This window comes from Myripristis murdjan, chromosome 21 (genome assembly GCF_902150065.1).
Source record: "Myripristis murdjan chromosome 21, fMyrMur1.1, whole genome shotgun sequence".
In the NCBI taxonomy this organism is placed as follows: Eukaryota; Metazoa; Chordata; class Actinopteri; order Holocentriformes; family Holocentridae; genus Myripristis; species Myripristis murdjan.
Genome location: NC_044000.1, coordinates 16,731,360 through 16,758,696, shown reverse-complemented (window position 1 = coordinate 16,758,696; position 27,337 = coordinate 16,731,360). Strand labels below are relative to the sequence as shown.

The window sequence follows — 27,337 nt, the reverse complement described above, 5'->3', positions numbered from 1 at the left end:
AGCAAATCTGGGGGTAGGCCACCCATTTTCCAGACAGTGTCATAAAACTTGCACTCCCCAGCACTGACAAGACTAATTTCAACTAAAAGGAGCAGGAGAGGACACATCTTCATCACAAGAAACTGAAATGGTGTAGTTTTTGTCACTGGATAACAAATCGACATGTTTACATTTGGCGGTATAAAATATTTGGTTTGTGGTGGCAGATTGCCAATCACACATCCAGTGCTCAGATTCATTCAGTTCATTAACAAAACATCAGCACACCAAACTGGGGAGGCTGTTTTTTCAAAGGCAACCACTATCTAACTGATAGACTACATACAATGCTTTTTAAAGACTGATTTCCTGATTTGTATGTGGGACTGGTGCCATTTGGATTTTTAAGCAACTTACAAAAACTATGTGGTGAACAAATGTTTTTTCACAAATGTTTGAACTTGAACAACTGAGCTAACCAGGCACAGTTAAAAAAAAAAAAAAAAAAATCATCAAACAATAACCCACAAGATTATTGTTTATTATGACTGTTATTATTATTAATTTATTATCTGGCAATCAAACCATAGATTTTCTGTTAATTATTATTCTTGTCTCCATGTTCCATTCAGTTCAAACAAACAGCTCTTCCATAACTAGAATATTTGGTTTTGTGGCAAAATTTGTATCCACTAGGGAAATAATCATGAAGTGAGGGAGGGGGAGTGTATTTTTTTTTTTTTTTTTTTTTTTTTTTTTTTTTTTTTTTTTTGACATCATGAAGTCTAATTTGTAACCTAACAACAACAATGGCTGCTCATGGTTTCAAATAATAAAATCACAAAGTGGTCTATATTTATTACAAGGCAGTTAGGTTAGTTTCAGTAGGCTGTTTTTTATAACATGAAATGTTTTTATATTATTTTACCTTTTGAAAAGTTATTGTCATGGCAAAAATCCGCAGAAAATAAAGAAATGATGTAATGTTCATGTATGGCATGAAATTACCAGGAACCATCTGTCCAACACTGGGTGTTCAGCACAGCAAATGGAAACCATATTACATTCCTGCCTGCAATCGGTGTAAGTTTAATCAGTATTGTGTTATTTAGATTCTTGATAGGAACTATCAAAGTGTAATGTATTTCTATATAAATGTCACAAATTATTGCGGAAAGAACAAGCTAACTGGATTTATCAAGTCATTGCCGGCTAACTGACTTTATTTCATGCACAAGCTAAAAGTATTCACTGAATCATGTTGCGCATGGTGGCAAACTTTCTTACTAGCAGTTGTCATTCAAAAACTGAGAAATAAAAGCTGCAAAAGACTGTATCAGTACATAAGCACTCTTTGTAAATAGTTCTTTATAAAGTTTTATATTAACGTAAAGACTATGTACAGTACAGATTCTTGATCAGTGTTGAATGTGATGGGAGTTGCCCACTCGATAATGACGGAATTAGCCAGAGATTTTGTTCCATGTACCAGAGCTCGCATGCTGGGATAGGGTCCAGCCACCCACGACCCTGACTGGGAATGAGCAGGTTTGGAAAATGGATGGATGGATAGGTTTCAGAAACCCACAGCCAGCTGTTTATATGCCAATTTGTGGCTGCAGCTAAAGCTAGCTCAGTTTGAAAAAAAAAAAAAAAAAAAAAAAAAACATTTCAAAAGGTTGGTAAACTGACCATGGTGGAAAAAAGTTGCTCAGCAATGAGCCTTTAGACATTCACTTCTCTTTTCAAAGAGATACAGGATGTAGAGCTTAAGACAAGAATCAATTCAAAGAAGACAAAAAATAAACATTAGCCAACACAGATAATTGTGTTGAGCTGTATGATCCCTAATGTTAAAATAAGATAAAAGGTGCAATTAACTGTTATTTATTCCATGAGGAGAAACTCTGTTATGGCAGCAGCAGTAAAACTTAAACATGACAGTAAAAGGAAAGGAGGAAGAAGACACTGTATACACAGTAATAAAACACAATAAATAACAGCAGTCACAAAGCATGAAAATACAGTGGTAAAAGTACTATACCAGTGGAACCATAACTGAATATGTAGCATGTCATGGAATATGCAGATGTGGAACAAAGTAGTCCATGGTGAGGGACTGGGACTGGCTGAATAGCCTTATGACTACAGGGACAAAAGAGCTGTGTTTCTTTGTGCGTAGTGGGTATCAGTCTGGTGAAGGAGCTGCGCACGGCAGCCAGGACTTTATGAATGGATTCCACAATGACTGCTGCTTTCTCCATCATCCTTCTATCACCTTTCAGGGTCTATCCGTGGACTGAGCTCACCCTCCTCATTAATTTGCTCAGTCTTTTCTATCTCCTACTGCAAGGCCTCTGGTATATCACTGAGACCTCAGAAAAGACCTCAGACCTTTAGGGGGTAGAGACAATTCTCAGCTTTTTCGTGTAGGTAAGTATTGTCTGTTCAGTCCAGCTTGTTCTTGATGTTCCCACTAGGTACTTGTAGGTCGGTGCCAATGTCCACCGGTACCGATATGGATGTTGGATAGAAGACGGTATAGGTGTGGACTTGAGTCGCATGTCTTGGACTTCACTTTGACTCAAACAGACTCAAATGTCAAAGTTCAAGACTTGGGACCTGACTTCGACTAAAATGGCAGAACTTGAGGCTTACTTGTGACTGGCAAAACAATGACCTGTGGGTCCCACCTCTCACTGATGCAGCTGACAATGGCAGAGGAATCAAAGAACTTCTGCAGGTGACAAGATCCCAAGCTGTATCTGAAGTCTGCAGTGTAAAAGGTGAACAGAAAAGGAAAGAAGATTGTCCCCTCAGACAGACATCCCTGCAGCCTGGCAAACTGTGGTCTGCTTGTGAGGTAGTCCATTACTCAAGACACTAATGGCCAATTTACACATTTGAGTCAAAATGCCTCTGTAGCTTCACCCTCAGTGTCCGTGGCTCCTTCGTAACATGTAGAAGCTGCTACCGTAGCTTATATGCGTCTAAGGGTTACTGCATGGAAGGTGGTGCAAGAGAGAAACAACTGTTATTAACCACTTTGTACTTTTCGATGATTTCTTATTCAATTTCTAACCGCTGGTAAAGAAAACATGAAAACAGAATGAATAGAGAAAAGCAGAGGAGATTTGCGAATATATTGTAATGTTCATTTGTATGTCCTTTGAACGTCATCCCGAAATTATACAAACTGCACAATGTTGCAATTAAATCATGGTGAGAAATATCCCAAAACATCGTCTGAGAGGACTCTGTTTCAGATAACATAATTGCTTTATTTCTGGTGTGTGCTTCATTAGTGTGGAATTAATAAAAATCTTCAAACTGCTGTCTAAAGTTACAGCAATCAGACCAATGCAATCTGCTTTACTTTCCAATGTAGAACTATCAGTGATCACTCCGGTGTAGGCAAGTACCGTGTAGCTCTGGTTACACTTCAACTCTTAAGTAAAAATTGGCATTAAGCATCCACCCTCTCCTGCACCATTTTGTCCTGCAGTGGTGATAGCTGGTATTAAAAGCAACGAAGGAGTTGAAGAACATGATTCTTACAGGGTTCCCCACCTTCTCCAGGGGGAAGACAGACAGTGTGTGGCTGGTTAGGTGAACTGTAGCAAGTCCATGGTGGATCTGCACAGGCCTTAAGGGGCTGGGGCTGATACCATCAGGGCCTGCTGCCTTCCTTGCATTGATCCACTTCAGTTCCTTCTGCATTTGGCCATGTTGTCTAGTCTGGTCTAGTCGTAACTGAGAGTTGAGAATATTGATTGAGAATATTGGCTCTAAGCTGATTCTAAATTCAAGTATGCATATGACGACTAAGACAATGACGAGGGAGCACTGACATCAAACACTACCTGTGACTATACCAACATGCAATACTGTAAAGCTGTTGACCAAAAAAAAAAAATACTAAAATGTATCTTATTCATTAGGTGACACATGCAGCACTTCCGGTTCCAGCGCTGTGCTTGCCATATCAGGACAACAACAGCACAGTGAGCAAGCAATTACAACTTGGGATATAGAACAGCTCAGTGCGTAGGTTGTGTACGTGGAGGGGGGGGGGGGGGGGGGGGGGGGGGGGGGGGGGGGGGCAGTTGAGAGAGAGAGAGAGAGAGAGTGGCTGTCAACCAGAGCAGAGTTCTGAGTTAGCAGTAGCTCTGAACGTAGCAGTGCAATGTATGTACAGTTTAAGTTGTTTGTCAGAAAATAAACACTACAACTCCTCAAGCCCCAAGCCAGGTTCCAGTGTCTTGCTCTCCAAAAAGCAGGAGTTAGGGAAGGAGGAGGCATAAGCTGGGGGAGTAAGGTGTACCTGGGTGGGAGATCATGAGTCAAATCTGTTGAAGAACAGATTCTTCTCACTAGCTCACTCCATGCCATCCTCAGTCTTCTTGCCATTTTAAATCCATGTTCCTCATGCCCTTCCACACCTCAGCAGTGTTGTTCTGGTACAGCTTGGCCTAAGTCCTCCTCCTGTCTTTCTTGGTCTCTAATAATCTGTTTCACCTCCTTCTATATGTGCTGCAGCTCCTCCTTGTACCCTGATTTAAAGGCTCCTTTTTTGGCCTTCAGGTCAGGTGTGACACAGGGCTTGTTGTTGGACAAGAAACATTCTTTTTTTTTTTTTTAACAGCTATTTACCAAGGTTACATCATCATTAACAAGTTGGACTTAACTTTTCCATAGACTGTAAACAGACACATAAAAAGTGTCAGTTTTAAAAATTACAGTGTTCTTAAAAACAGTGATCTGAATCACACAGTCTGACTGTTAGCTACAAAGGCAGCATGCTTGCAGAAAACACTGCTGCTTGATGATCTAACAACTGGTTTACTGAAAAGAGAAAACACTTTAATTACTATGATGAAAAAACAAAAACAGGCGATGCACCTAATATTAATTAGACACATAACGATAAAGCTGCACCAAGTCATTTCCCACCACTAGAGGATGTTGAGAGCTCAAACTCTGCTGATTGCAGCTACAGAGGCACTACCATGACTCACCTAAAATTTGGACATGTTTATCTTCAGAATAAGTAAATTGTATGGTGGAAAAGAGATGCACAGTGATGACTCTCACATTGCAATCATTCATTTTACAGTAAAAAAATGCATTTGTTATTGCTTCGTGTAGGTTTAATTAATTATGTCGGTCAGTCAGATTCGCAGACAGCCCTAAAACACATAGAAATTATAAAACATAAATAACAAAATTCAAAATTCAATAGTATAAGACTGACATTACACTGGGAAGTACAGACAGTATTTGTCATTAAAGTATTTTTCAAGAAGAAATTAGCATTGAATTGTGAGAGTAGCAGTGTTACTGTTGCAACACTGGCTATATTCTAGCCATGTTTTCTTCAGGACGCAGCCAGTAGACAAAGAAATGTTTAAGGATCACAAACTGATTTTTAAACCATAAAAACACACAGAGGGAAATATTAATATACATTTTCTCAAATATGTTTTAATTACTTTTAATTTCACATGAGATGAAGATTCAAAATGTTTTGTTGGTTTAGAATGAGCTAACTTAATCTACATAGCAATGAAGATCCTCCTGGAATCGCCACCTTACTGGTAGAAGACTCTGTGTGGCACTGTGAACCTAGGAGCTGTGCTGTCTAGAGTATTTAGCTCCTGGTAGGGTCACCCAAGCTGAAGTGGTCTCAGGTTAGGGGCCAGTCTAAGAGTGATTCAGAAGCCCCTGTGGAGTTTCGACGAATGAAATACAAATGAAAAATAGGTATCTCGTCCAGGTTACGGAGACCACAGCCTGCTCCTGCAGCCAGACCTGGGATGGGAGCTTGTGGGAAAAACAGTGTGTGGCTGGATCCACCATGGGGTCTGATCAGGCTGAGAGTACCCAGCCTTCCTTGAGACACTGGGGGTGTCCTGGGGAAAGCTCCATCTGTGGACTTTATAGTTCTACAGGGAAACTTGGACATTTATGCTAGCAATGACAGAGGAACTTGGAGGGGGTGATGGGAGGACTGCCTACCCAATTTGAGCCTGACTGGTGCTTTGTTGTCTGACCTCTGTGCAAATGTCCAAAACAAAACATCATATTAGAACATGAGGTTGCTCTTTGGTGAAGGTCACTGATCTAGTTTGGAAACTCCATGATGGTAAGGCATAATTGGATGAGATCCACCCTGAAATGCTGAAGGCTGTGGATACTGTTGGGCTGACATGTTTTTTTCATGTCATGTGGATGTCAGAGATCATGTATATGGAGTGGCAGCCAGGGGTGGTGGTTCCCATTGTTAAAAAGGGGGGCCAGAGAGTGTGCTCCAACTATTAGGGCCTCACACTACTCAGCTTCCCTGAGAAAGCTTACATCAGGGTGCAGGAAAGGATATTGTCCAACCTAAGATTCAAGAGGAACAATGCAGATTCCAACTCTTTACTGTAGCACGGATACTAGAGGGGTCATGGGATATTACAAATCCAGTCTACATGTGCTTTGTAGATCTGATTCTTGTACCTGTGTCTCCTGAGGTGTCCTTTGGAGGGTGCTGTGTAGTATGGTCTGCTAAGGTATGGTATTGCTAAGGTCACTCCTGTTAGCTATTCAGTCCATATGTAACCAGAGTGAGAGCTGTGCTGCATTCTTTGCACTATTACAAACTTGTTCCCCGGTGGGTGTTTGACTCCAGCAAGGCTACTCTGTTCTGTTCATGATTTTCATGGACAGAACAGAGCGTTAAGAACATTAAGTGGTTGGGATGAGGATGAGGCCACAGATGTGTGCAAGAACTGGATGACAAGGTTAACATTTTGGCCTGCTTGTGGCATGAGAGCGGTGATTGTCAACTGATGGCCCGCAGGCCACGTTCAGCCCATCAAAGTTTCTCATCCAACCTGCAGAATCAGTGAGTTCAGATGTGAGGATATGGTATTTAGGATATCTAGCATTTTTTCTTCCTATATTGAAGCAACACCAAAAACAATTGTGGTGGAAATAATTAGAGCTGACCCCTTATAATCGACCAAACGCTAGCTGATAAGAAGAGTCTTAGTCAACCAAGTTTTCACTGGTTGATTGGTGGCATCACTACCACAGGTGCTTTGGCATTCTGTGGGAAATACTGGTAACCACAATGTCTAGGGGAAACACAAGCTTTTTCCCAAATCCATGTCCATTTTCCAGTCCTGAGCAGCCTGCAGAATGCTTGTATCCTTTGATCTTAGGTGGTTACTGGTAAAAATGGTGTAAAGTGGACAATTCCAGCTGATGTTTGTGGAAGATCATTTGTGGTGGTTTACCTCTGTTCCAAAACTGATGCCAGCTGTCTGAGAGCTTGGTTATGCTGCCAAGTGTAATACCCTTGGGTTAGGCTTGTAGTGCATCCTGTTAAAATGTGCCTTAGTGATGCGGGTGCTTGTCAAAGGCAGCAGGATCTGGAGTACGGGTAAGAGCTCATGAATAGCTCTGATGACAAAACTTAGCTGTGATCCCTCCATTTCGCAGATGTTACGCAAGCTGAGTTTCCTCCTTTCTAGGCCCTTCCAGCTAGTCCTTTGACCCTCGTTGTCTCATCTGCACTGATGTTGCCTTGTGCCATTGAGGAGCTTTTGGGATGAGCCCAAGACCGGCTTTCCCATGTTAGAATTAGCCAACCACATCCTTGAAGTGAGGGCTGACGTAGCACTCTGAACAGCTTGAGTTCTTATTTCTATTGGTCCCGCATGTTGGCAGACTGTATCTGCAACCAGAAGCAACTTGAACTACTTGTTCAAAGTCCTGATAAAGCCTTCCCAGAAGTCTCTTAGTGTAGGGGACAGCTGTCGTCAGTGCTGTTATACCATCCATATAGACTCATATCAGTGGTCACCACTGACCAAACTGTAGCTGTTTTCCTTTCACGACCCATTTTGAGGCTCTGATAATAAGCCCCACTACTATAATGAAGGTCAGTGGTGAGAAGGTGCAAGGTTTGATTTAGGTGACTTGGGAAAAAAAGCTTGTGCACCACATTGGCTGGACCCTGTCAGCCAATCATGTGTAAGATGAGTTGGGCGCTTCTAGCTCTTACAGTCTAAGGCAGCCCAAGACACAAACAGAAACAGAAAACATCCGATTCTCTATTTTTCTCATTTTCATTTTTTCACTCAAAAATCGTAATCATACATTGATCTGACAAACTAAAAATACAATTTTGCATTTTGCATTTTTTTTATATGGAAAATTATACTAATAAATGTTACATGGACCAGATTTTTGTTGTTGTTGTTGTTCCAAATATTATAAACTGCCCTTGCAGAATTTATCAGGGCTGAATTGTCCTCCTCTTTCTTTGCCCAGGCTGCTGGTGAGGCAGAGTGGGCCAAAAGTCACTTGGAAGCAGGCAAAGAAGAAGGCCACATCCGATCAGGATGTTGATGTGGCCTCTACACAGCCTGATGGCTGTCTTCACATCAGCTTTGGACAAGTAGAATGAAGAGAAAAGGACATGTTGATTTATTTACGCATTGTTCTTAATACTTTAACTTATTAATTACTTATACTAGTATTTATTGCTGTTAGTATTAATGTATTCATGCCCATATCTGGTATTTATTCCACTGAATAAATAAACATGCATTTATCCATAGATATTTTATTTGTTTCATTTTTTTTTTTTTTTTTTTTTTTTTTTTTTGTTATATTCAGTGTTTCCCACACATATGTTATACTCAGGTGGCCTGCCCAGGTATATTAACAGCCACCCAAGTATAATCCAACCAATTCAAGATTCCCCCATTAATGTATTAAACTGTGCTGTACACAGTTTAATACATTACAACCTTGGTCTATCTCCATTGCTGTTTCTCATAGGTAGGTCAGCACCTGACTCAGAGTTTATGTCTGTAGACTTTCATCTATCTCCACTCCTCTACCGGCTTGGTCATCATATTCACATGATGATTGTTAATCAAAAATCTCACTGAGTAAAACTTTTGTGAAAGCACCAACAGTTATCCATACAGTATTGTCACAAAAACAATACCAAGGACAAACAAACAACCCAAAAACATAATGCCTCTGGCCATGGTGGTTGCCAGTGCAGAAGAATGTTAAAATTATAGTAGGACATAGGCACATTTAAAAAAAAATGTAAATATCATTATTCTGGATATTGACTCATGCAAGCGTCATTTGATTTTGCTTGGTAAATGGCCTATGAAAAGAGTCCAACCAACAATAAATTACAAACAAGCAATTCATATTGCCTATCATGATATTTTGAACAAAATTTGAATTAAGAAAAAATATGATTTGAAGATTCTTTTTTTTTTATTACTTCTAAGGCATAATCAATGGAAAAAAATGTTTTCTTATTGTCTTTATTAACATTTTAAACAAATGTGTCTTTTTTTCTTATTGTCTTCATTACATTTTGAACAAATGTATCCAGAACCCTGCTATAGAGAACTTAAACCTGACACAGAGGTAAAAATTTTGCAATGTTTTGCAGCCAAACAACTGCACTGTGAGTACAAAAGTCCAATGTTTACATCAGGATCTCCTAATTTTCCACACTTGTTCTAGTGTGTCACAACAGAATGGAGAACCAGGCTTCAAATGCTGGTGGAAGTTCTAACATATCCAACTTCATGCAGGAGGCATGTATACCAAATTTATAATGACGACTGAACTTGATAAAGCAGGACATTTCTTAACAGTTGCCCTCAGTATGTATATGTACACACACACACACGCACACACACATAAACACACACACACACACACACACACACACACATATATATATATATAGAGAGAGAGAGAGAGAGAGAGAGAGGGAGAGAGAGAGAGAGAGAGAGAGAGAGAGAGAGAGAGAGAGAGAGACACAGACAGACAGACAGACAGACAGACAGACAGACAGATTTTACAATTTAGGTGCATTTAAAAAACTCAGATATTTCAGATCTTTGGGGTCGATGTTTGTTCATCTTTGATTTTAGATGGATTAGTAATAAATTGCTCGTTTTGAGAATCTTTTATTGCACTTACAATAATGTAACGATTTATTATCAGCTCGAGTAACTTCACCTGACCCTCCTCTGCTCTGCTCCCTGTGCGTGTGAAGGGGCTAAGCCCCGGCCTCAGTGAAACACAGAGAGCAGAGAAAGAAGAGAACCTAGCGTGACATAAATGACAGCAACATGCAGTAGAAACTGCAGTAGAGACTGCACAATGAGTGCACATAAATTAGGTAAATCACTAAAATGAACTATTGTGTTTGGTTGTGTTTGGTTGTTTGGGTCACCAAACAACCAAAACAGGCTCCATTAGTTTCCTACCACAACATGAAAATGAGCGCTGCTCATTTTTGTTGCTTGATAAATTGATCAAGGGCACCTGTTCACCTAAGCACATAGTGAATGCTGTGCATGCAAACTCTGTGTATACAAAAACCCTTAAATCAGAGACAACAATGTTATATCAGATGGACTTGTCTCGTAAATTATTAATGGAAAATGAGAATCTTGTCCATCCAAACTACAGAATAAGAATTCCTTTTATGCTGTAGCTGGCTTTGGTTGTTTCAGTGCTTCTCTTTTGTATTTTAACTAAATGCAGTAATTCAGTTGGGAATTCTTGGAAAATCATGCAATGATCGATCAGATCTTCAGGTCATGCTTGTCATGTTTTTTCTCACCTCGATAGTGAATTGAATTTATTTGCATTTACCTAGTAAAATTCTTAAATAACATGTTGTGCTACTCCAAAAAATTTAAAAGGTACTCCTCTAAATTGGTGTGAAAAAAGGTCCCGCTCATGCACAACCGTTTTGTGTTTGTGTGTGTGTGTGTGTGTGTGTGTGTGTGTGTGTGCATGCATGTACTGGATAACAGCGCTCAGTAACCTGTAGTTATGGACTACATGTAGAAATGCAACCAGCTGCTCTAAGCTGTTTTTGCCCCAGAGCTGAGAGGCTCTACTATGCCTACAAAATGATGTTGTATCACTTTACAGCCCTGTGTACTCATGTCTGCATTTACTTTGTATGTTGTGCTGCAGTTTGTTTCAGCTCAGCCAATCTTTACATTACTAAAGCTGAGATAACTGAAAGCCATAAGAACACATATTTATGAATACAGTACATAATACAGTTTTTTTCCTCAGTCCCCCAACTAAAACAATGTGCTGTGTTCAGCAGGTAAAATGTAACACTGTCACAAAGCAGAATCAGACACGTTTAAGTGTAGTTTTTCTAATAATCATGAAAACAACACAAAAACAGTCTGTCATAGCTAAGCGAACATGGCCAACCTGGAAAAGACTGCCCGTGTTGCTCTCTACTGGTCGACTGCACAACAGCCTGAAACTCAGCCCACTTTCACACAAGTCAGTGGGGACAGAAAACTTATGGAGAAAGGCCATTTCACAAAATCTTCCATCAAGACATTACAGTCACAGCAGGTAATGTAATTTCTACTAATGTCTCCCCTCATGCTAATCAGTTTGTTAGTTAGTTAATTTGGTTACTCCGCCATTATCTACATTAATTCAAAGCATGCATAATCCTCTTGGTAATGACATTACCATGACCACGTCATATGGGTTGGATTTTGCCTCAGCTGTGAGCTTCAGCCTCCATGTCTCAACCTGCTCCAACCTTTTAATCTACTGCACAAACTCTGGCTCCAAAAACACAACATGTCAGCACCCTGGAATCCAGCTTCCTGGGCTTTACACAGGCCGGTAGTCACTGAATGGATGACATCACAGCTGTTTTGTCTTTTTTTTTTTTTTTTCACAGTCCTTATGCACTGATCTAGGCTAACCTTGGTTGGATAATAATGGTAAAACATGGTTGTTTGAATAAATCCTCCGGACTATTATTCCAGACAAGTTTGGCTACTTTGGTAATGTTCCGCTATGAGGTAATGAGGTAATGAGGTAATGTTCCGCTAAATTGGTTAGAACATCTTTCTAGATTACACAACAAGGTCAGCCCAACAAATACTATTTGTAGCTGCTGTAATCGTTAAAACCACGGTGATACTTCTCAGAGTATGGTTTATGGTGTGATGGTATCCATGATGGTATCCAAACCATCTCTGTTTACGCCTTTTACCATATAAACGTGCTGCTGTATGTCAATCATCTATCCAGTGCATTAGTTACTCTAAGGGGTGTTGCAGTTTAACATCTAGAACTAGTTTTTGCCACATTTATTTTGTAAATTTTCTATTTTATTGTAAGCTTACAGTTTTACATTGGTGCTTTCAAAAATTGTCATAGCACAAAATGTTCCAGAGGGGATTATGAGGTAGAGGTAGAGATTTCATGAGAATTAAGATGTTGTCTGTCACATTAGTTTACTTTGAATATGTTCTTCACTTACAAAGTAGGCTTGATAAGTGTAGGGCACTCACAATAAATGTGTTTGGAGATTGTTTTTTTTCTAGGCTGGTCATATTTGTATCTTATGCATAATTGCTTCTTCGGGTAGCATTTTGTTACAGCTGCAATAATCGTGTCACAATAATCACAATCAAAAACATGGAACAGTCACAAGGCTTAAAGGGGGCATGGGAAATTTAGCCTGCTGGCATTTTACAGTGACATGAGTGACCCTGTTACAAAGGCAGCATTGTGCCCGCTGCATCTAGCACTGGTATGGAGAATATGAAAATGTACAGGACATATGACCTAACCATCCAAGACATCCTTGAGCTTGCTTTAAGATTTAACTGTTGATGTTGCACCAAACACTAACAACTCCTCATACCGGTGTTAGGCTGCTGAAACTTACAGCAAAACATCTTAAATATGTGTTAAATCCTTTTCCCTTGAGAATATTAACGTTATATGTTTCAAAAGTGTGGCAGCATGCTGTTTAACAATACAATCAGTGTTCACAGAATATGGGCACGGTGGTAAACGAGTGCCTTTCGATTAAGACTCATTAGAAAGCTATTCATTGATACAAAAAGCTTCTTACTGCTTAGTGAAACTTGAGTCCGGATCCCAACTGCATGTAAAGACCAATGTTGGTGTGGACACTCCCCCATGTTGGCTCCAACACGCCCTCTGTCAAAAGCCAAGAGAAGTGGAGTCCTGTGAAGACTGTGTAAGTTAGCCGCCAAGGTAAATATCCTCTAGCAATTTACAAAAACAGTGTCGTCGTAGTAGCGTTGTGCATTCACTTACATGCATGTTGTGAGCCAGTGGTCGTCCATGCCAAGACAGGACGAATATGTCGAGTTTAGCAGCAACGTTGACGAACTTAGGTGTTATTAGCTAGCTAGCTGCTGGCTAGTAGCCATCTAGCTTACGGCAGCGCCAAGTTTAATGATGAGTAGGCTTAGTTGGTAACGTTGTGCATAGAAATACAACGTATCCTCGATGCGGTGGTAACATTAATGTCAGCATTACGATTAAGGTTGCGTGTGACTGTAGTTAAGTTGGCGAAATGTCGATTGACACCGCAAAGTAGGAATGATATTCACAATTCTGCTAACTTTAGCAAGGGGGGTGTGTTGAGCCAGGGATAACTGTGCATCAGCAAACTGGGGAGGTAATGTTCCGCTAAATTGGTCAGAACATCTTTCTAGATTACACAACAAGGTCAGCTCGACAAAATACTATTTGTAGCTGCTGTAATCGTTAAAAAGCATGGTGATACTTCTCAGAGTATGGGTGCCTCGTCACTGTGGGCTTCCAGTTTCGGTGTGGAAGCAACTTCATGGCCATGGTTTTTGTCAACAGGTGGAGAGGCTGTCTGTGGGAGGTATTTAGTGAAGGCTCCCTGAAACACAGTAGCCCCACTTGGACCAACAGCATGGGGGCTGTTGTCTCTCGGTGGAGGGTTTGTATCCAAACCATCTCTGTTTATGCCTTTTACCATATAAACGTGCTGCTGTATGTCTATCATCTGTCCTGTGCATTAGTTACTCTGAGGGGTGTTACAGTTTAACATCTAGAACTAGTTTTTGCCACATTTATTTTGTAAATTTGCTATTTTATTGTAAGCTTACAGTTTTACATTGGTGCTTTCAAAAATTGTCATAGCACAAAATGTTCCAGAGGGGATTATGAGACAGAGGTAGAGATTTAATGAGAATTAAGATGTTGTCTGTCACATTAGTTTATTTGGTTCAAGCCATTCCCGTTCCCCTCCCATTCAAGACTGACATGCAGAAAGTAAAGCTGATTGGACTAAAGCAGGCCGACTAATTGAAGTGCATATGTTGTACAAGTCAAAATAGCTACAAGCAGAGCCTCATTCCTACTGTACAGTCCACTTAACCTACAGTTTAAACTGTAGTCTAATTGATTATGCAATGCAGCAGTTCAAACTGTACAGCACACACATGCACATACACAAGATAAGATATGCAAAAAATAGGATAAACAGAGATGAATGTATTCACACAAAGAACCATCTTACCGAGCAAAGATAGTGCCTTTTCTGTAGCAAATGTCAACATTCATTCCCTTTTGATTTGAACTTCAAACTCTTTCTGTCTTACAGACTAAACCGTCCACTGTGGAGGTTTTGGAAGGAATTGATAAGGTATGTTTTCCCCAAAGGGTATGCTTTAACAAACTGTTCAGGTCGATTAACTGAGGTGTTAGTGTGGAATCTATAAAATACTGTTAAGCTTTCACAGCATAGCCTACTTCTGGTAGTGTTTCCTCTTTGGCTCTCCAGATATAGGCTATGAGATAATGTCCTACATAATGACCTACTAAAGCATTACAAATCCATGTCCAACATTTTGTGGCTTTGAAAATTAAGCCAGGCTATTAACTGTGGCCATCTAGTGAGATAAAAACAGGAAGGCACAGCAAGCATGAAGTAAAAATATTGTTGCAGTATGCACAAACAAAACCCAAGAGCTAGTGCTGATTGATTGATTGATTAAATTTACTGAGAGAATTACATTGTGTGTAACATGTAAATTTCTTCAGATGAGATATACATGAATTAAAAGAAAAGGATCTGGATGACACAGTAAAGCTCAAAAGCACATTTCATTTGTGGTCCTTTGGGCAGATTTTAGCCTCATATTTTCAGCTATGTAAGAAAGTTTTATACATGCATTTCATATATCAGCAATAAATTACACATACTTACATTGCATACTTGGTAATAGCAGTAAGGGTTAAACCTTGGTGAAAATAGACAGAGGTTACAGAAGACCTACAGTGATCAATTACCAATTCTGAATTCATCGTAATGTAAATGTCTGTTATCTTTTCCCACACTTAAAAAAATAGGCAATTTAAATCATCTTAAAATTGACATGCTCTGTAGACCAGTTATATTTAGTGTGCCACATAAACTTGGACATAGGACATTGTGTCCCATATCACATAGAGCTTAAGATGTCCTCTGTTCACTTGAAAATCATATTGGAATTACATGAAGGGCAAGAATAAATGCCTTAAATCTTTAAAGATGTGTTTTAGGTATGCAAAAATTCAGCAGAAATAACCGGATACACTTGTTGTAATTTGCAACAATATTAGCTATAATATAAATGATTATCAGCTACACACTTTGCTAATTTCCCTTTAAAATGGCAAAAAAAAAAAAAAAAAAAATTGCAGGCAAATGATGGCCATTTGTTAAACGATGATTGAGCTTCAGTTCTAATAGAAATGTATCTAAAACAGCAAGAGTGCAATGTTAAGGTGATTTGAAATTCAATACACAATTTAAGATCTTTAAGCACTGTGAGCAACATTAAGCCAGCTGCTTACTCATGTCTTAGTTCTCCTGGGTATGTAAAGCTCCTAGACCAGCAGGTATGCTGTCAGTAAGACATACACAGGTAAAGTGAGCACCGCTTTTGTCACTCTACCCAATATGTGATGAGAGGAGTGGCACCAAGGGGCATTGGTGTCTCCAGTCGCTGTTTTCTGGTGTGCATGCCAATGTTTTAATATACACTATGTTAAAAAAAAATGTGGGTGCATTATTCTAAATGTTAGAAAATGAGAACTGCAAAAGCTTTCAAGCTGGAGGGTAATTTAATTTTAATGATATATCTAAACTTGCCAGGCTTGTTAATGGGACTGGTAGAATAGAAAATTTGATAAACAGAATGTGCTCTCAGTGACTGAAGATGAGGCAGAATTATCCACTGGACAAACAGAGATAATTTGTCCCTCCATAGGTATTTGGTAAGGTCACCAATGGGGTAGGCTCTATGGCCTATTTGTAGGAGAGTAGGAGTGTGACTCATGCACTGTGGTCCTCTTCCAACAGAGGCTCGTGTCTTCATGGCAACTCAGTGGTAGTGAGCCGAAAGTAAATGCTATAAGCAAAGAGAAGTTAGTGGATTGTAGATTGGTGTGGCAAATGGGCAAAGGTGTTTCGAGAGCAGGAGAGGATAATAGCGACATGGTCTTTATCCTCTTGGTGTATTAAGGTCGATGATTAAAACCTAGGTTACTCTAAATAGGTTTTGAGATACCTGGTCAGTAGTATTTTATTGACCGGGCACTTGATTGCCCAAATAATTTATGTGCTCAGGTGTGATTTTATGAACACAGTAAAAAAAGAGAAGCATTGTTTTAAAATGGCCAAGAGGGTTGCTGTGCTTATCACTTGAGGCAGAAGTGCTCTTCTCTGATATTTGCTTTTTGCTGCCAACTTCACCTCTGCAGCCCTGGGCCTCACTCGTCTGAAGCTACAGTCATGTTCCTGCACAAATGTGCCTTTGTCGCTCAAGAATAAGTATGAAAGCACAATTTAACATGTTGAGACAGTTAAGTAAACTTATATTTACTTGTGTAAATTTGTTATGTTGTAATTATACAATACCTTGTTAAATATCTTGTGTTTTACAAAAACATTATGACAAAATCTACTGATGCATTTGTGGATGAACTTGCTTCTTTATTCAGGTGTGTGCTAAATTTTGCCGGCAATGAAGCTATAGGGAACACCCTGATGATACTCGGTTTGAGCTGGGATTAATCTAGTAATTTATATTTTAATGAATTTTATTTATGCTTTTTCATTACAGTTTGGTGTCCTAAACATTTTTGAATTTTGCAGACATCTCTCATGTAGATCCAGTAATCTGCTTTTACTACCAAGCCACAACCTGGCATCCTTGGCTGGCACCTAAGCCTCTTTTTGGTGCAGGAAAAATGCTGTATAGACCCAGTGTGAGCGTACATGTCTAGACCATGAGTTAACACAAGTAAATTTTGGCACTCAAAAATTCTGTTTCCATATTCCAGTAGGTGAATGCCAGTTTTGCTCAATATTTGCTGCAATCACCAGTTGGGGTGCTTTTGTGATTAATTTTGCAGGTTGTGTTCTATTTGAAATTGTTGGAGTGTTGATTATTTTTCGCTGAACAGTTGGACAACTTGAATTAAAACAACAGACATGCACCTCTCAGGCAACCACTGGCAAAACTAAAAACTGCAAAAAACAACATACACAATGCAGTTTAATTTGTATAGAAGAGTTGTGTGCTCGAAACATTTTTGGTTTGATTGTCTAAATAAATGATACCATGGGAGCTTATTTGCAGTGTATATCTTTTTCCCCTATCTAAAAAAAAAAAAAAAAAAACAGGATTCCCTTACTTTACTTAAAAAATATTGCACTTAAAAAAACGAAAACTTCAGAACACATTGTTCAAATCATCATCCAATATGTGTGTTCCTCATTGTCACCAAAACTTGTAACTAATTTCACACATGTTGAATAGAAATATAGGCTACGTCCCGTATCTTGGGTCAAAAAGACCTGTCAGCATTTTGACAGTTTGACTTTTGACTTTTTGATTAGGGTTTCCTGAGCTCACTTGTTTACTTGCATGTCTCTATGTATGAGGACGGATACACCTATAATTAGATTCAAAGCCACTACCCATTGCATTGTTTCATAGTTAAGCAGGTGTTACGTTGCTTTTTAGTACCGGGCCTTGGGGTAAATGTACATATTTACATGAAAGGTTAGGTGGCATTCCTCATGAGTACTCTGGCAGTAGTGGGCATTGATAGTACTAAGATTAAATCCGCCATTATTAACTGCTGTGCTGGTCTTTCTTCTGTCTTTTAACGAAGACACTACTTGCAACCTGAGCGGAAGAATAAGCTTGTGGTGAACCATGACATGTGAGGACATGAAGAGCTGGGTGTTGGCCTGCTACTCCTCCTGTAGATACACTGACATTACAAGAGAGCATTTTAGCTTCTTGTTTGTGCTTGTTTTCTTTTTTTTTTCTTAATGTATTTTCTTCGTTACAGTGCGCTCACTGAGCCTGTGATGTGGCTAGGTTTTAGATCAGTTTGTGCAGTGCTCAGAGTGACAGACACACATGCTGCCGCAGCACCATTTTAACCACAGTAACTAAGACTGACTTCCATTCTGTCCACCAGCTAGGCCTATTTTTGGATGGGGATTATCAACAGTTTCAGTGGTGTTACATTTCCCTCTTCATAAAAAGGAAAGATGAATGAGTCATTTGTTAATTGGGAAGTAAAAGTGAACTGCATTGAATGAGTTGGCCTTCTTGCCAAAAGGCACATTTGCACATGATTTGACCAAGTGTTTCTGCAAGACATGCACCCATTTGTTAGTGCCACTGTTGGATAATACTACTACTCTTATGTGCTGCATATTTGCATTTTGATTATGCATCCTGCTAAATAAGTTGGTATTGATTTTTCAGCTTCACTAGTTAAAAAAAACAGATTAGGTGTTCGAAAATTCTGAAACTATCTTATTAGGTCTGTTGGGGATTATAGCCTTATTAACTGGTTAAGGTAAAGTGGATACCTGAATATACCTTGTTTTGGATACCTTGAATACCTTGTTTTATTTTTTGTAATTCAGTGTATTCACATGTTTTTAACAGACCTTGTCCTATTAATGGGGTCACTTGCCTGTATTAATGCACTGATTGTCCTTGTTTTCACAGGATATACAGACTCTTGAGGAATATAGTGAAAAGTATCAAAGGCAGCTGAAGATATGGGTCGGGCGACTTCTTTTTTACTCTTCTCTTCTCTACCTGATCACAAGTGCAGTTGTGTATTTGTGGTACCTCCCGGAACAGCTGATGGGACAGCTCATATTGGCTCTTCCCTTTATAGTATTTCCATTATTGTAAGTATACAAAGTAATTCTTCATTTTCACTGTCCTAAATAGCTTATTTTGTTTTTCTTTACCTTAAAATGTTTATTTGGTTTTCCTTTTAGAGTTTGGTTACTTCGAAAAATGCTCATTGTTCTTTTTTCTCGGAGGACTGAAAAAAACAGTAAGATACTACTTGTTGATACATATTGTTATTTTTATGTTTCATTAAAAGCCTTTTGATTTTAATTTTAAAACTGTTTTGTTGCAGATGAAAAATTAGAGGAGCTCAAAGCACAAAAAAGAAAAATAGTAAGTGACTGTCTGATGTTTGTTCACTTAATACATATGATTATTTAAGGGAAGCTTCATGCTTCTTGGATCTATATATTTCCCACACTTTCCACTCTGTTGCCCATGGCCCCAAAGTGCACTGATACCCATGACACTTGTGGTTTGAAATGGCCCAAGGCTGGCGTTGTCCTCGTTCTTGATGCTGGTAAAACAAAGATGCTGTGTTAAGACAAGCATGAACAAAGTTGCCCTAAAATGCTTTTAATACATTTCACAAAAAGAAAACAATTTAACTGAAAAGACTGATGGTGTATTTGAATATGAAAATAGTGATAAGAGTATGGAAGAAGAAAGGAGGTTAGGGTTAGTGTTGTGTTAAAAATTTGCTTTTAGTTGTCCATTATTATAATTGGTTTTTCAGCAATCAGAGTTGGTGGTGATAAGTCAAAGCATCTCTCTACAGTTGTCATTCAAATCATCCTGTTGTGTCAGATTTAGAGAACTGCTTACAACATGATCAGATGAGTCAGAGACATGTTATATAACTCAAAAACTCTACAGAGGATGTATTTGGGACTTAAACTTAATACTTTAAGTCATGTACTAAGCATGTATGGTTCTTTTATTGATCCTCCACAGGCTTTTGTGGCAAGATATTTGCTCCTCTTAATAAATAATCTAATATCAATACAGACAGCACTTGATTGGTACAGTGACTTAACTCAGTAAAGCACTCTGCTAATGTCATGTTAATTAATAGCATTTAACGCTGGAAAGAAATAAATCTGAGAAATTGCTTGTCATCCTCTGTCAAGTCTAATAACTTTCAATAATTAGGGCTGATGGATTTTCACACTCTCCATTATCGAAGTAGTGAATGTAATTATTCTTCATATTATATGTAAATAATTAGCAATGTTTGGCACTTATTTTAAATGAAGATGTACAATTTAGGGAGATAACTTACTGGTGTCCTTTCATAGTCACCTTAACTTTTGAGGTTATGGTGGGTATTCCTGGAAATATTCATTACTCATATCAGATAATCAGATTATTATCATCTCCGCCATGCAGCGTTTGATCATGTGATTGGTCATCTGTGTCGGTCTGTCTGTCTGTGCACGGCTAATCGTGAAAACTACTGGGCCTAAATTCAGCCTTTTTTTTTTTTGTGCACACCTATACCTGTATGATGAACGTCTCATGGTTGCAATGATTTGATGAACTTTGAAAAATGTGTGTTCTCGCTCACTACACTCTCTCTGTTCATTCACTGTTTAGTTCGCTCGACCACAACTGTAAGAAATGACGTGTAAAACAACTGTTGCTGTTTCATGTGTCAGCGGACTATTTGCCTAATCGTTGCGGGTCTTTAGAGTGTGTGTGTGTGTGTGTGTGTGTGTGTGTGTGTGTGCGTGCGTGCGTGCATGCACACATGCACGTAAGAGTAGAGAGAGTGACCTTTAAGTCGTAATTTTGAATTTTGCTTTTTTAATTGGGTGCTCTTTTTGAAACACATAGGTTCCTGACCACTGGCATAATGTGTTTAATGAAATGAAACACATTCATAATGTAGTGTATCATCTTTGAAACATACAGTAATTTCATATGTAATTTAAAAAGCATTTGACAACACAATTAGCTGCTGAATCTGTCCCAAGTCTTGCTCAGCACTTAGGGCAGGCTGGAGAGGAGACACACCTGGCAGAGATCTGCACTCTACCGAGTACACTCTTCTAGTTGATACTGTTCTTCTCATTACTGAGCAGTCTAGCTTAGATCTGCCATTCTTTGTTTGATTTCCTCTTTGAATCTATATTGAAAAATAGTTTATACATGTACCCTTTAAACACTTTTTTTTCAGCTTGAAGAAGTTATGGAGACTGAGACCTATAAAAATGCTAAAATGATTTTGGAGAGATTTGACCCTGATTCCAAGAAAAAAGTCGTGAGTTTTATGGTTTTCCTCAAAATTGCATACTTAGTTTATTTTATGATTCATTCATTTTGGCCATTCAAAACCATGTCTGTTATTTGTTTATATCAAGGAGCTGGAAGCCACTGTACTTGGACCTCAAATGACTCCAAAACCAGGACAAGGTAGCTATGATCTCTGAACATGGCAGCGCTATTTGAAAAGAGCCTTACTTTGCCTTGGTTTTGCCTACCAGTGTTGAGCAACTTGCCGTTTCCTGTGTTAGAAATCCGCCAGCGTAATGTCATCTCAAAGACTCCCCCAGTGGCGGTGAATCCAGCGAGCAGCGCTGCAGCCCGTCCCCCTCTTGCCTCGGGGCCCACCTACCCCGGACGCTCTCCCCACTCTGCTCCAGGTGGACCCCCAGAGAGGAGCCTGTCGGCTGTAGCTGCTCAGCAGAGCTTGATGAGGAAGCCTGTGACCCCTGGCACACCTGTTCCAGGAGTCGGTGAGTTACCTGCACACAGGGGGACCACATCATAATGTGGTCGATTAAGGTGTGATTTACTCTTCCCTGGCTCTGTGTCCCCAGTTGCTCAAGGCTCTGGTGTGTGTTGTCAGCAAGGGTGGTATATGTTATAGTTGTAATGGGTAATTGTATGAATCTAGCTTTCTGATATTTTACTAAAAGGTTAAACCCTTCTCAAACAAGTGTACAATAGTGAACTAAGTTGGAAAAGTAGGCAATTACTTTTGATACAGTTGGAAATGTGAAATATTTGCTTTGGCACCAGCAATATAGAATGTGCTGTTGATGTTTGGTTGCTTTTAAAGATTTGAAAAGCCAGCCAACCCAACACACTGAGAGACTCCAAAGAACGATGTTGTATAAGGAAGGTTTCTGTAGAGTGTGGAAGTATTGAATATTCAATATTAATTATTTCTGGACTATGAACACTCCATAGAAAATGCAAATAAGTGCTAGCAGTAAAGGAAAATGTGCTCCTGGAGGAGGCAGCATGCTGTAATTGCCATGTGGAATGCCAACTGTGAGGTATGCACGAAGCAAGATTATGTTAACTGTGATTAATTAGCCAGACCTGCGTTTGTTCTCTGGGCAATGGTGGTAGAATCTCACTAAATGTCTCTTAATGCTTGGTGAAATTACCTTTGGCATTGGGCACACCTCACAAATGGTTTATATGACTTGATGCTATCAGTGGCTTCTATTGAAAATTGAAAGTGAAAAGCAATTTGATACAAAGAGTCACCACAGAGTTTCCATATGTTAGTAAATTAATAACCAGCAGGATACTGAGACTCTGCCAAGTCTCACAGAAATGACCAGTCATCTTCCTATGATTGCTCTTGATGTTAGATTATATTAATTACTACTCACCAACACAGCAGGGAATCTGCACGTGCTTTGCAAGTGAAATCAGTCTGAAGTCATGAAGAAAAAGGGGCAGGTTTTGTAAAATTTATCATGCCTTGTGCAGCTAACTGTGAATGTGCGCCTCACTGTTTTAGCAAGCTTTTCCCCTACTCCGGCCCTGTTTAGTGTGATTTGTATGCAAGACTGCAGCGGGTTGTGTGTCGCTAATGGGCGTGGGTGTTGTGCTTTAACAGGGATGCACCCCCCAGGCCCGCCCCTGGCCAGACCTGTGCTCCCACGGGAGAGAGGTGCTATGGACAGGGTCATTGAGTATCTTGTTGGAGATGGCCCCCAGAACAGGTACACAACCCATGCTTTTAGACAGGGCAACCTCTTATAAGTAATACACTCATATTTGAGTTTATCTTGGAATAATGATTCCTTTTAATAATTCTTTCTTTTAAGTGTAATTATTTAGAATGAACTTCTGAGTTCCCTGTTCAAACCTGCAGAAATTACAACACTGCTTAGATTTATTTAGATGCACTTCATATTGTACATAATTGCTAGATTTAACACCCTCTTGCTATGGAAATTAATGTTAAACTGCAGATTAATGTCCCAAGATTATTAGTGGATTACCAATACATGTGCTCCACTTGAGCTGTGGGAAATGTCATCCTATATATCAGCAGAATGATCTTTCTGTAATGTCACTCCATGTTTGCATTCACAACCAGATTGTTTTTCCTCTCTCTTAGATATGCTCTCATATGCCAGCAGTGTCTGTCCCATAACGGCATGGCATTAAAAGAGGAATTTGAATATGTTGGTAAGATTTAGAGAAACACAACACTCTTTGTCAGTCTCCATCAAACACCATGCCTTCATTTGCCCTCTACCATTTGGCAGCATAGTATATCATATGGCTCTTAAATGCCTCTGCCACCACCGACCTCTGTAAGCAAAAACAGAAGATTGAATATGCAAACTAGTGCTGCACATCGATCTGAAGTGTTTATGCATCTCAGGCATTTTTTTCTTTTGTCATTGGTTTCATATTCATGTATATTAATCTGTGTCTGTATGAGAATGTATTAGACTGACTCAGGTGACATGAAATATATGTACGATGTTTTATGTGTCTTATTTCAGCCTTCCGATGTGCATACTGTTATTTCCTGAACCCTGCGAGAAAGACCAGGCCTCAGGCTCCTCGGCTGCCTGAGATCATTGGTGAGCGGAAGATGTCACCTGAAGCACCCTTACCATCATCTGGTCCTGACGCAGATAAGCAGCCTGGGTTAGGTATGTTAATGCAAAATGGGTTAATCCTCACAGTAAGACACAAAACATGCCTCTAAAATTTTGTGTCATGCTTGCAGCCCATTAACATCAATACTGAGAGTATAAATTAGAAACCACTATTTAATTTGTTTTATCTGGGCTCAAACGGTGCTTTATTTTATGGAGTTTTGTTTATACATGTTCTGAATGCATGTCAAAATTTAATTGATCTCTAATTCTTAGGCCAAAACAAGCTCACTGAAGCCCCTGCTGAAGCAGAGGCAGCTGCCCAAGAGCCGGAAACTCCAACCACAGACGGCAGCCACGAATCTGACGAGCAAAGCACACCGGAGTCCCGGGATGTCCCTTCTGAGAAATCTGATGCAGAGCAAGATTTGTCTGCCATGGAAGTGGAATAGAAAGCGATGTACTTCATCCTGCTGGAGCTTTACTGTCTTTCTCTGAGGAAACATGATAATAGTTAACTCATAAGTAAATGACGTAAGTTGGAACAAGGCATCAACAAAGCCGATAGTTAACCTCATTTTCAACTTACAGAAAGTCTTTTCTTTTCAGAATTGCTTTTGTAGTTCTAGCAATAAAGATGAATTTATTAATTAAATGCATAGTACTAGCAGTTGTTAGCAACAGCCAAACAAACCCCATTTTTCAACTTTGTTTACATGTCCAGCCCATTGTCATAAGCGAGAGCAAGGAGATGTCTAATTTCATGTCAATTGCATTTCTTTTCTTTTTTGTCTCTATGATGTTTTAGCATAGGAGAAGTATTTCAGTTTCATATTTCCACATTTTTTTCTTTGTTTCTGGTTTCTTGACTGAATGTATAACATTATTCTGTCCAGGTTATATACTGCAAAAAGCATCCTGTTTGTGGGAAGTGATATTTCTATTTATGGGAAATAATATTTATAGATATTTTTCTATAATGCTGTGCCTTTCATGACAGTATTTGAGAAGGTTTGGTACTTTAACACAGTGGAGCTAACGTTTACACAACCATGGTACCATTATAGAGGTGCACGTTTGTATTTATTGCTGAAAAGGAGAAAAAGAGATTTATGTCAGTACTTTGTGCCTTTTATATTTTAAGGCTATGACACACATACAACATTTTGAAACAATATGGATGGGAAGTTGCAGCCAACCCTGTTTTTATGTCCCTCTCTTACATTTGCTCCCTAATCCACTGTTGCCCCGCCAGTGCAAATCATCCCATCTCCACTGCTTCAAAATATTGCCAGTGTGTCATATATATTTATAAATGTATAGACAATAAAGTCATTGAACTGTTTTCAGTTTACGCAACGGTATCTGTGTGCTGAATGTGTAAATGCCAATTTTGTCTAAATAATATTTAATAAACTTTTGAGAACATTAATGTGTACCCAGCATCATACCAGCTTTGTCAAGATAGTGATGTTGAATTTATAGCAATGGATTTGGATTGAATAGGAGTTGCTACAGTGGCAGATTTATAAACATAGAATTGCTTGTTGCTTGTTGAAACATTTCCAACAAAGAATAGGCAAAACATGTAAATAGCAATGATAGTAATAACTCCAACGTGTTCTTGGAAAATGTAGCTATTACCTGTGTGAGCAGCATCTATGTTAATGTAAACTGCTTCCTTAGACTGTCTACCCAGCCTACCACGGAGCATTTAAAAGAGCATGTTATAACAGTCCATTTTCATTAGCAGGTCAATTTTAGTTTGTGATCATTTTATTTTAGCTCATTGATCATTTCAGACAGCGTAAGATAATGGTGCTGACACTCAGCCCGGCCAGTCTTGATTGCTTGACCCTCTTCATTTGCAACGAGAAAGTCATTGCAGCTACAAAGCTGCTCTCTGCCACTGCACGACCCCTTTTCCCCTGAAGATACACCGTAAACTATTGGTGAGGTCAACATCCCACATCTATGGGTTTTGATAATGTATGTTTACAGAGACGTGACCTCCTGGGCTTTGTAATGCATCAATGTGACACCAACAGTAACGCCTGATTCCACCGCATGCTGTTTGAGGTTGACCTCTGACAAGAGCCAAACAGGAAAAAAATGGGACATCAATAGGACAACGTTTGGATGTTTTCACTCCGTTGGGAGGTTATTCAGTATACGCCAAAGGCTGCATATATGTGCATCATCCTAAGTAAACATATAAAAGAAGATCTCTGTCCCGTGTGATGGATTGAAAACTCGTTTTTGGGTAATACTTTTTATCTGTCGTTTGCATTAAATCATTTTGTCAATTTTTTTTTTTTTTTTGACAGTTTTTACTCATCAGCCAGTAGAATTATTAGTTGTGTGGAAAGGTTTGAACTCAGTGTGAGAGCATTCAATCTTTTGTTTCACTGGCAGATTATGTCAGTCACAAAACCATACCTCATTTATGGAAGATTTAACACATGGGACAGATGGAAAGATTCGACAGATTCAGAAGGATGTACAGGAAAAAAATAGTTGAGACTTAAAAATATATCTGCTCAGCTATTGTCTAATATTTTTGCCTTTCAGTCCAGTGTTACTCTGATGCTGTGAACATTTGTATTGTGAAATGATATTTACTGGATAGCAAATTTAAGGTCTGTTTAGGTACAGTCAGTATATGAGACCATTCCCCGGCTTCCTGATCAGGATGTTTACGGTGATGATAGTACAGAAACTGACCATCACTGGAAACTATTGCATATCACATGGCAAACGGTTTACATGATGTAAAAATAAAAGATACACTCTCAGGGTTTTATGTGCAATTGTCCAAACTGTGAAAGGATTGCGTCTGTACTGTTATCATAGTATCACTAATTGATTTTCAAGGATGACAAATGACACACAAAGCCCCAGTGCCAAGGTAATTCTGAGCAAGCGATGAAAATGTACAGTGGGGCTGTCCCAAGGTCCATAGTTGTTTTCATACTCATCTCTCACATGTGCATTCGAGGCCACTTGACTTAAATTTATACTGATCTTTTATTTATACCCAGAAAAAATGGCAGATAAGAAACATAAGTGTTCTTGATATTGTGTTTTGTCATATCTAGCAGCCAAAGATTGAAATCCTGCGAAACAATTTTCTGAAGAAATGAAAGAGCGTGCCCTCCTGAACCCTGGAGGAAAATAACCCCACAGTGCGAGGCAGAATATGAAACAGAGGCACAGAATAAGTAAAATAGACAAGTGCACCAGGCTTGTCACTTTTCCATTTGCTGCCCCCGAGTGTGAGCACTTCAAAATTCTCCTCATCTCAGTGAAGACCTTCATCGTTATCCTCCATCTACTGTACTGAATACAAAATGTACCACATCACACCGAGATAATAAAGGAGGGAGTTTTAAAGATTTACCATGTTTCTGTCAATAATAAAGTAGTTGGCAAAAGAAAGAATAACAAAATAAT

General features: G+C 39.2%; 1 protein-coding gene and 1 long non-coding RNA gene across 4 annotated transcripts; one reads left to right on the top strand and one right to left on the bottom strand.

The window, feature by feature from the left end:
• Positions 1–1,886: 1,886 nt before the first annotated feature.
• On the bottom strand, positions 1,887–13,385 carry LOC115379815 (uncharacterized). Its single transcript, XR_003930280.1, has 3 exons — positions 13,147–13,385; positions 12,938–13,053; positions 1,887–2,979 (listed from the first exon to the last, which is right to left on the bottom strand). It is a non-coding gene; the product is annotated as an uncharacterized LOC115379815 (long non-coding RNA).
• lnpa (limb and neural patterns a) lies at positions 12,981–25,322 on the top strand. Of its 3 annotated transcripts, none has more exons than XM_030080727.1 (13): positions 12,981–13,083; positions 13,705–13,804; positions 14,471–14,512; positions 18,891–19,078; positions 19,172–19,230; positions 19,318–19,358; positions 21,205–21,288; positions 21,389–21,440; positions 21,542–21,763; positions 22,885–22,990; positions 23,392–23,462; positions 23,786–23,938; positions 24,161–25,322. In XM_030080727.1, exons 2-13 carry the CDS (start codon positions 13,778–13,780, stop codon positions 24,334–24,336), a joined length of 1,221 nt encoding a protein of 406 aa, XP_029936587.1. In that variant the 5' UTR covers positions 12,981–13,083; positions 13,705–13,777; the 3' UTR covers positions 24,337–25,322. The 3 variants fall into 3 exon arrangements, with proteins under 3 accessions (XP_029936587.1, XP_029936586.1, XP_029936588.1); XM_030080726.1 differs by having other exon boundaries at positions 13,027–13,066; XM_030080728.1 differs by lacking the exon at positions 12,981–13,083 and adding an exon at positions 13,495–13,513.
• Positions 25,323–27,337: the final 2,015 nt, after the last annotated feature.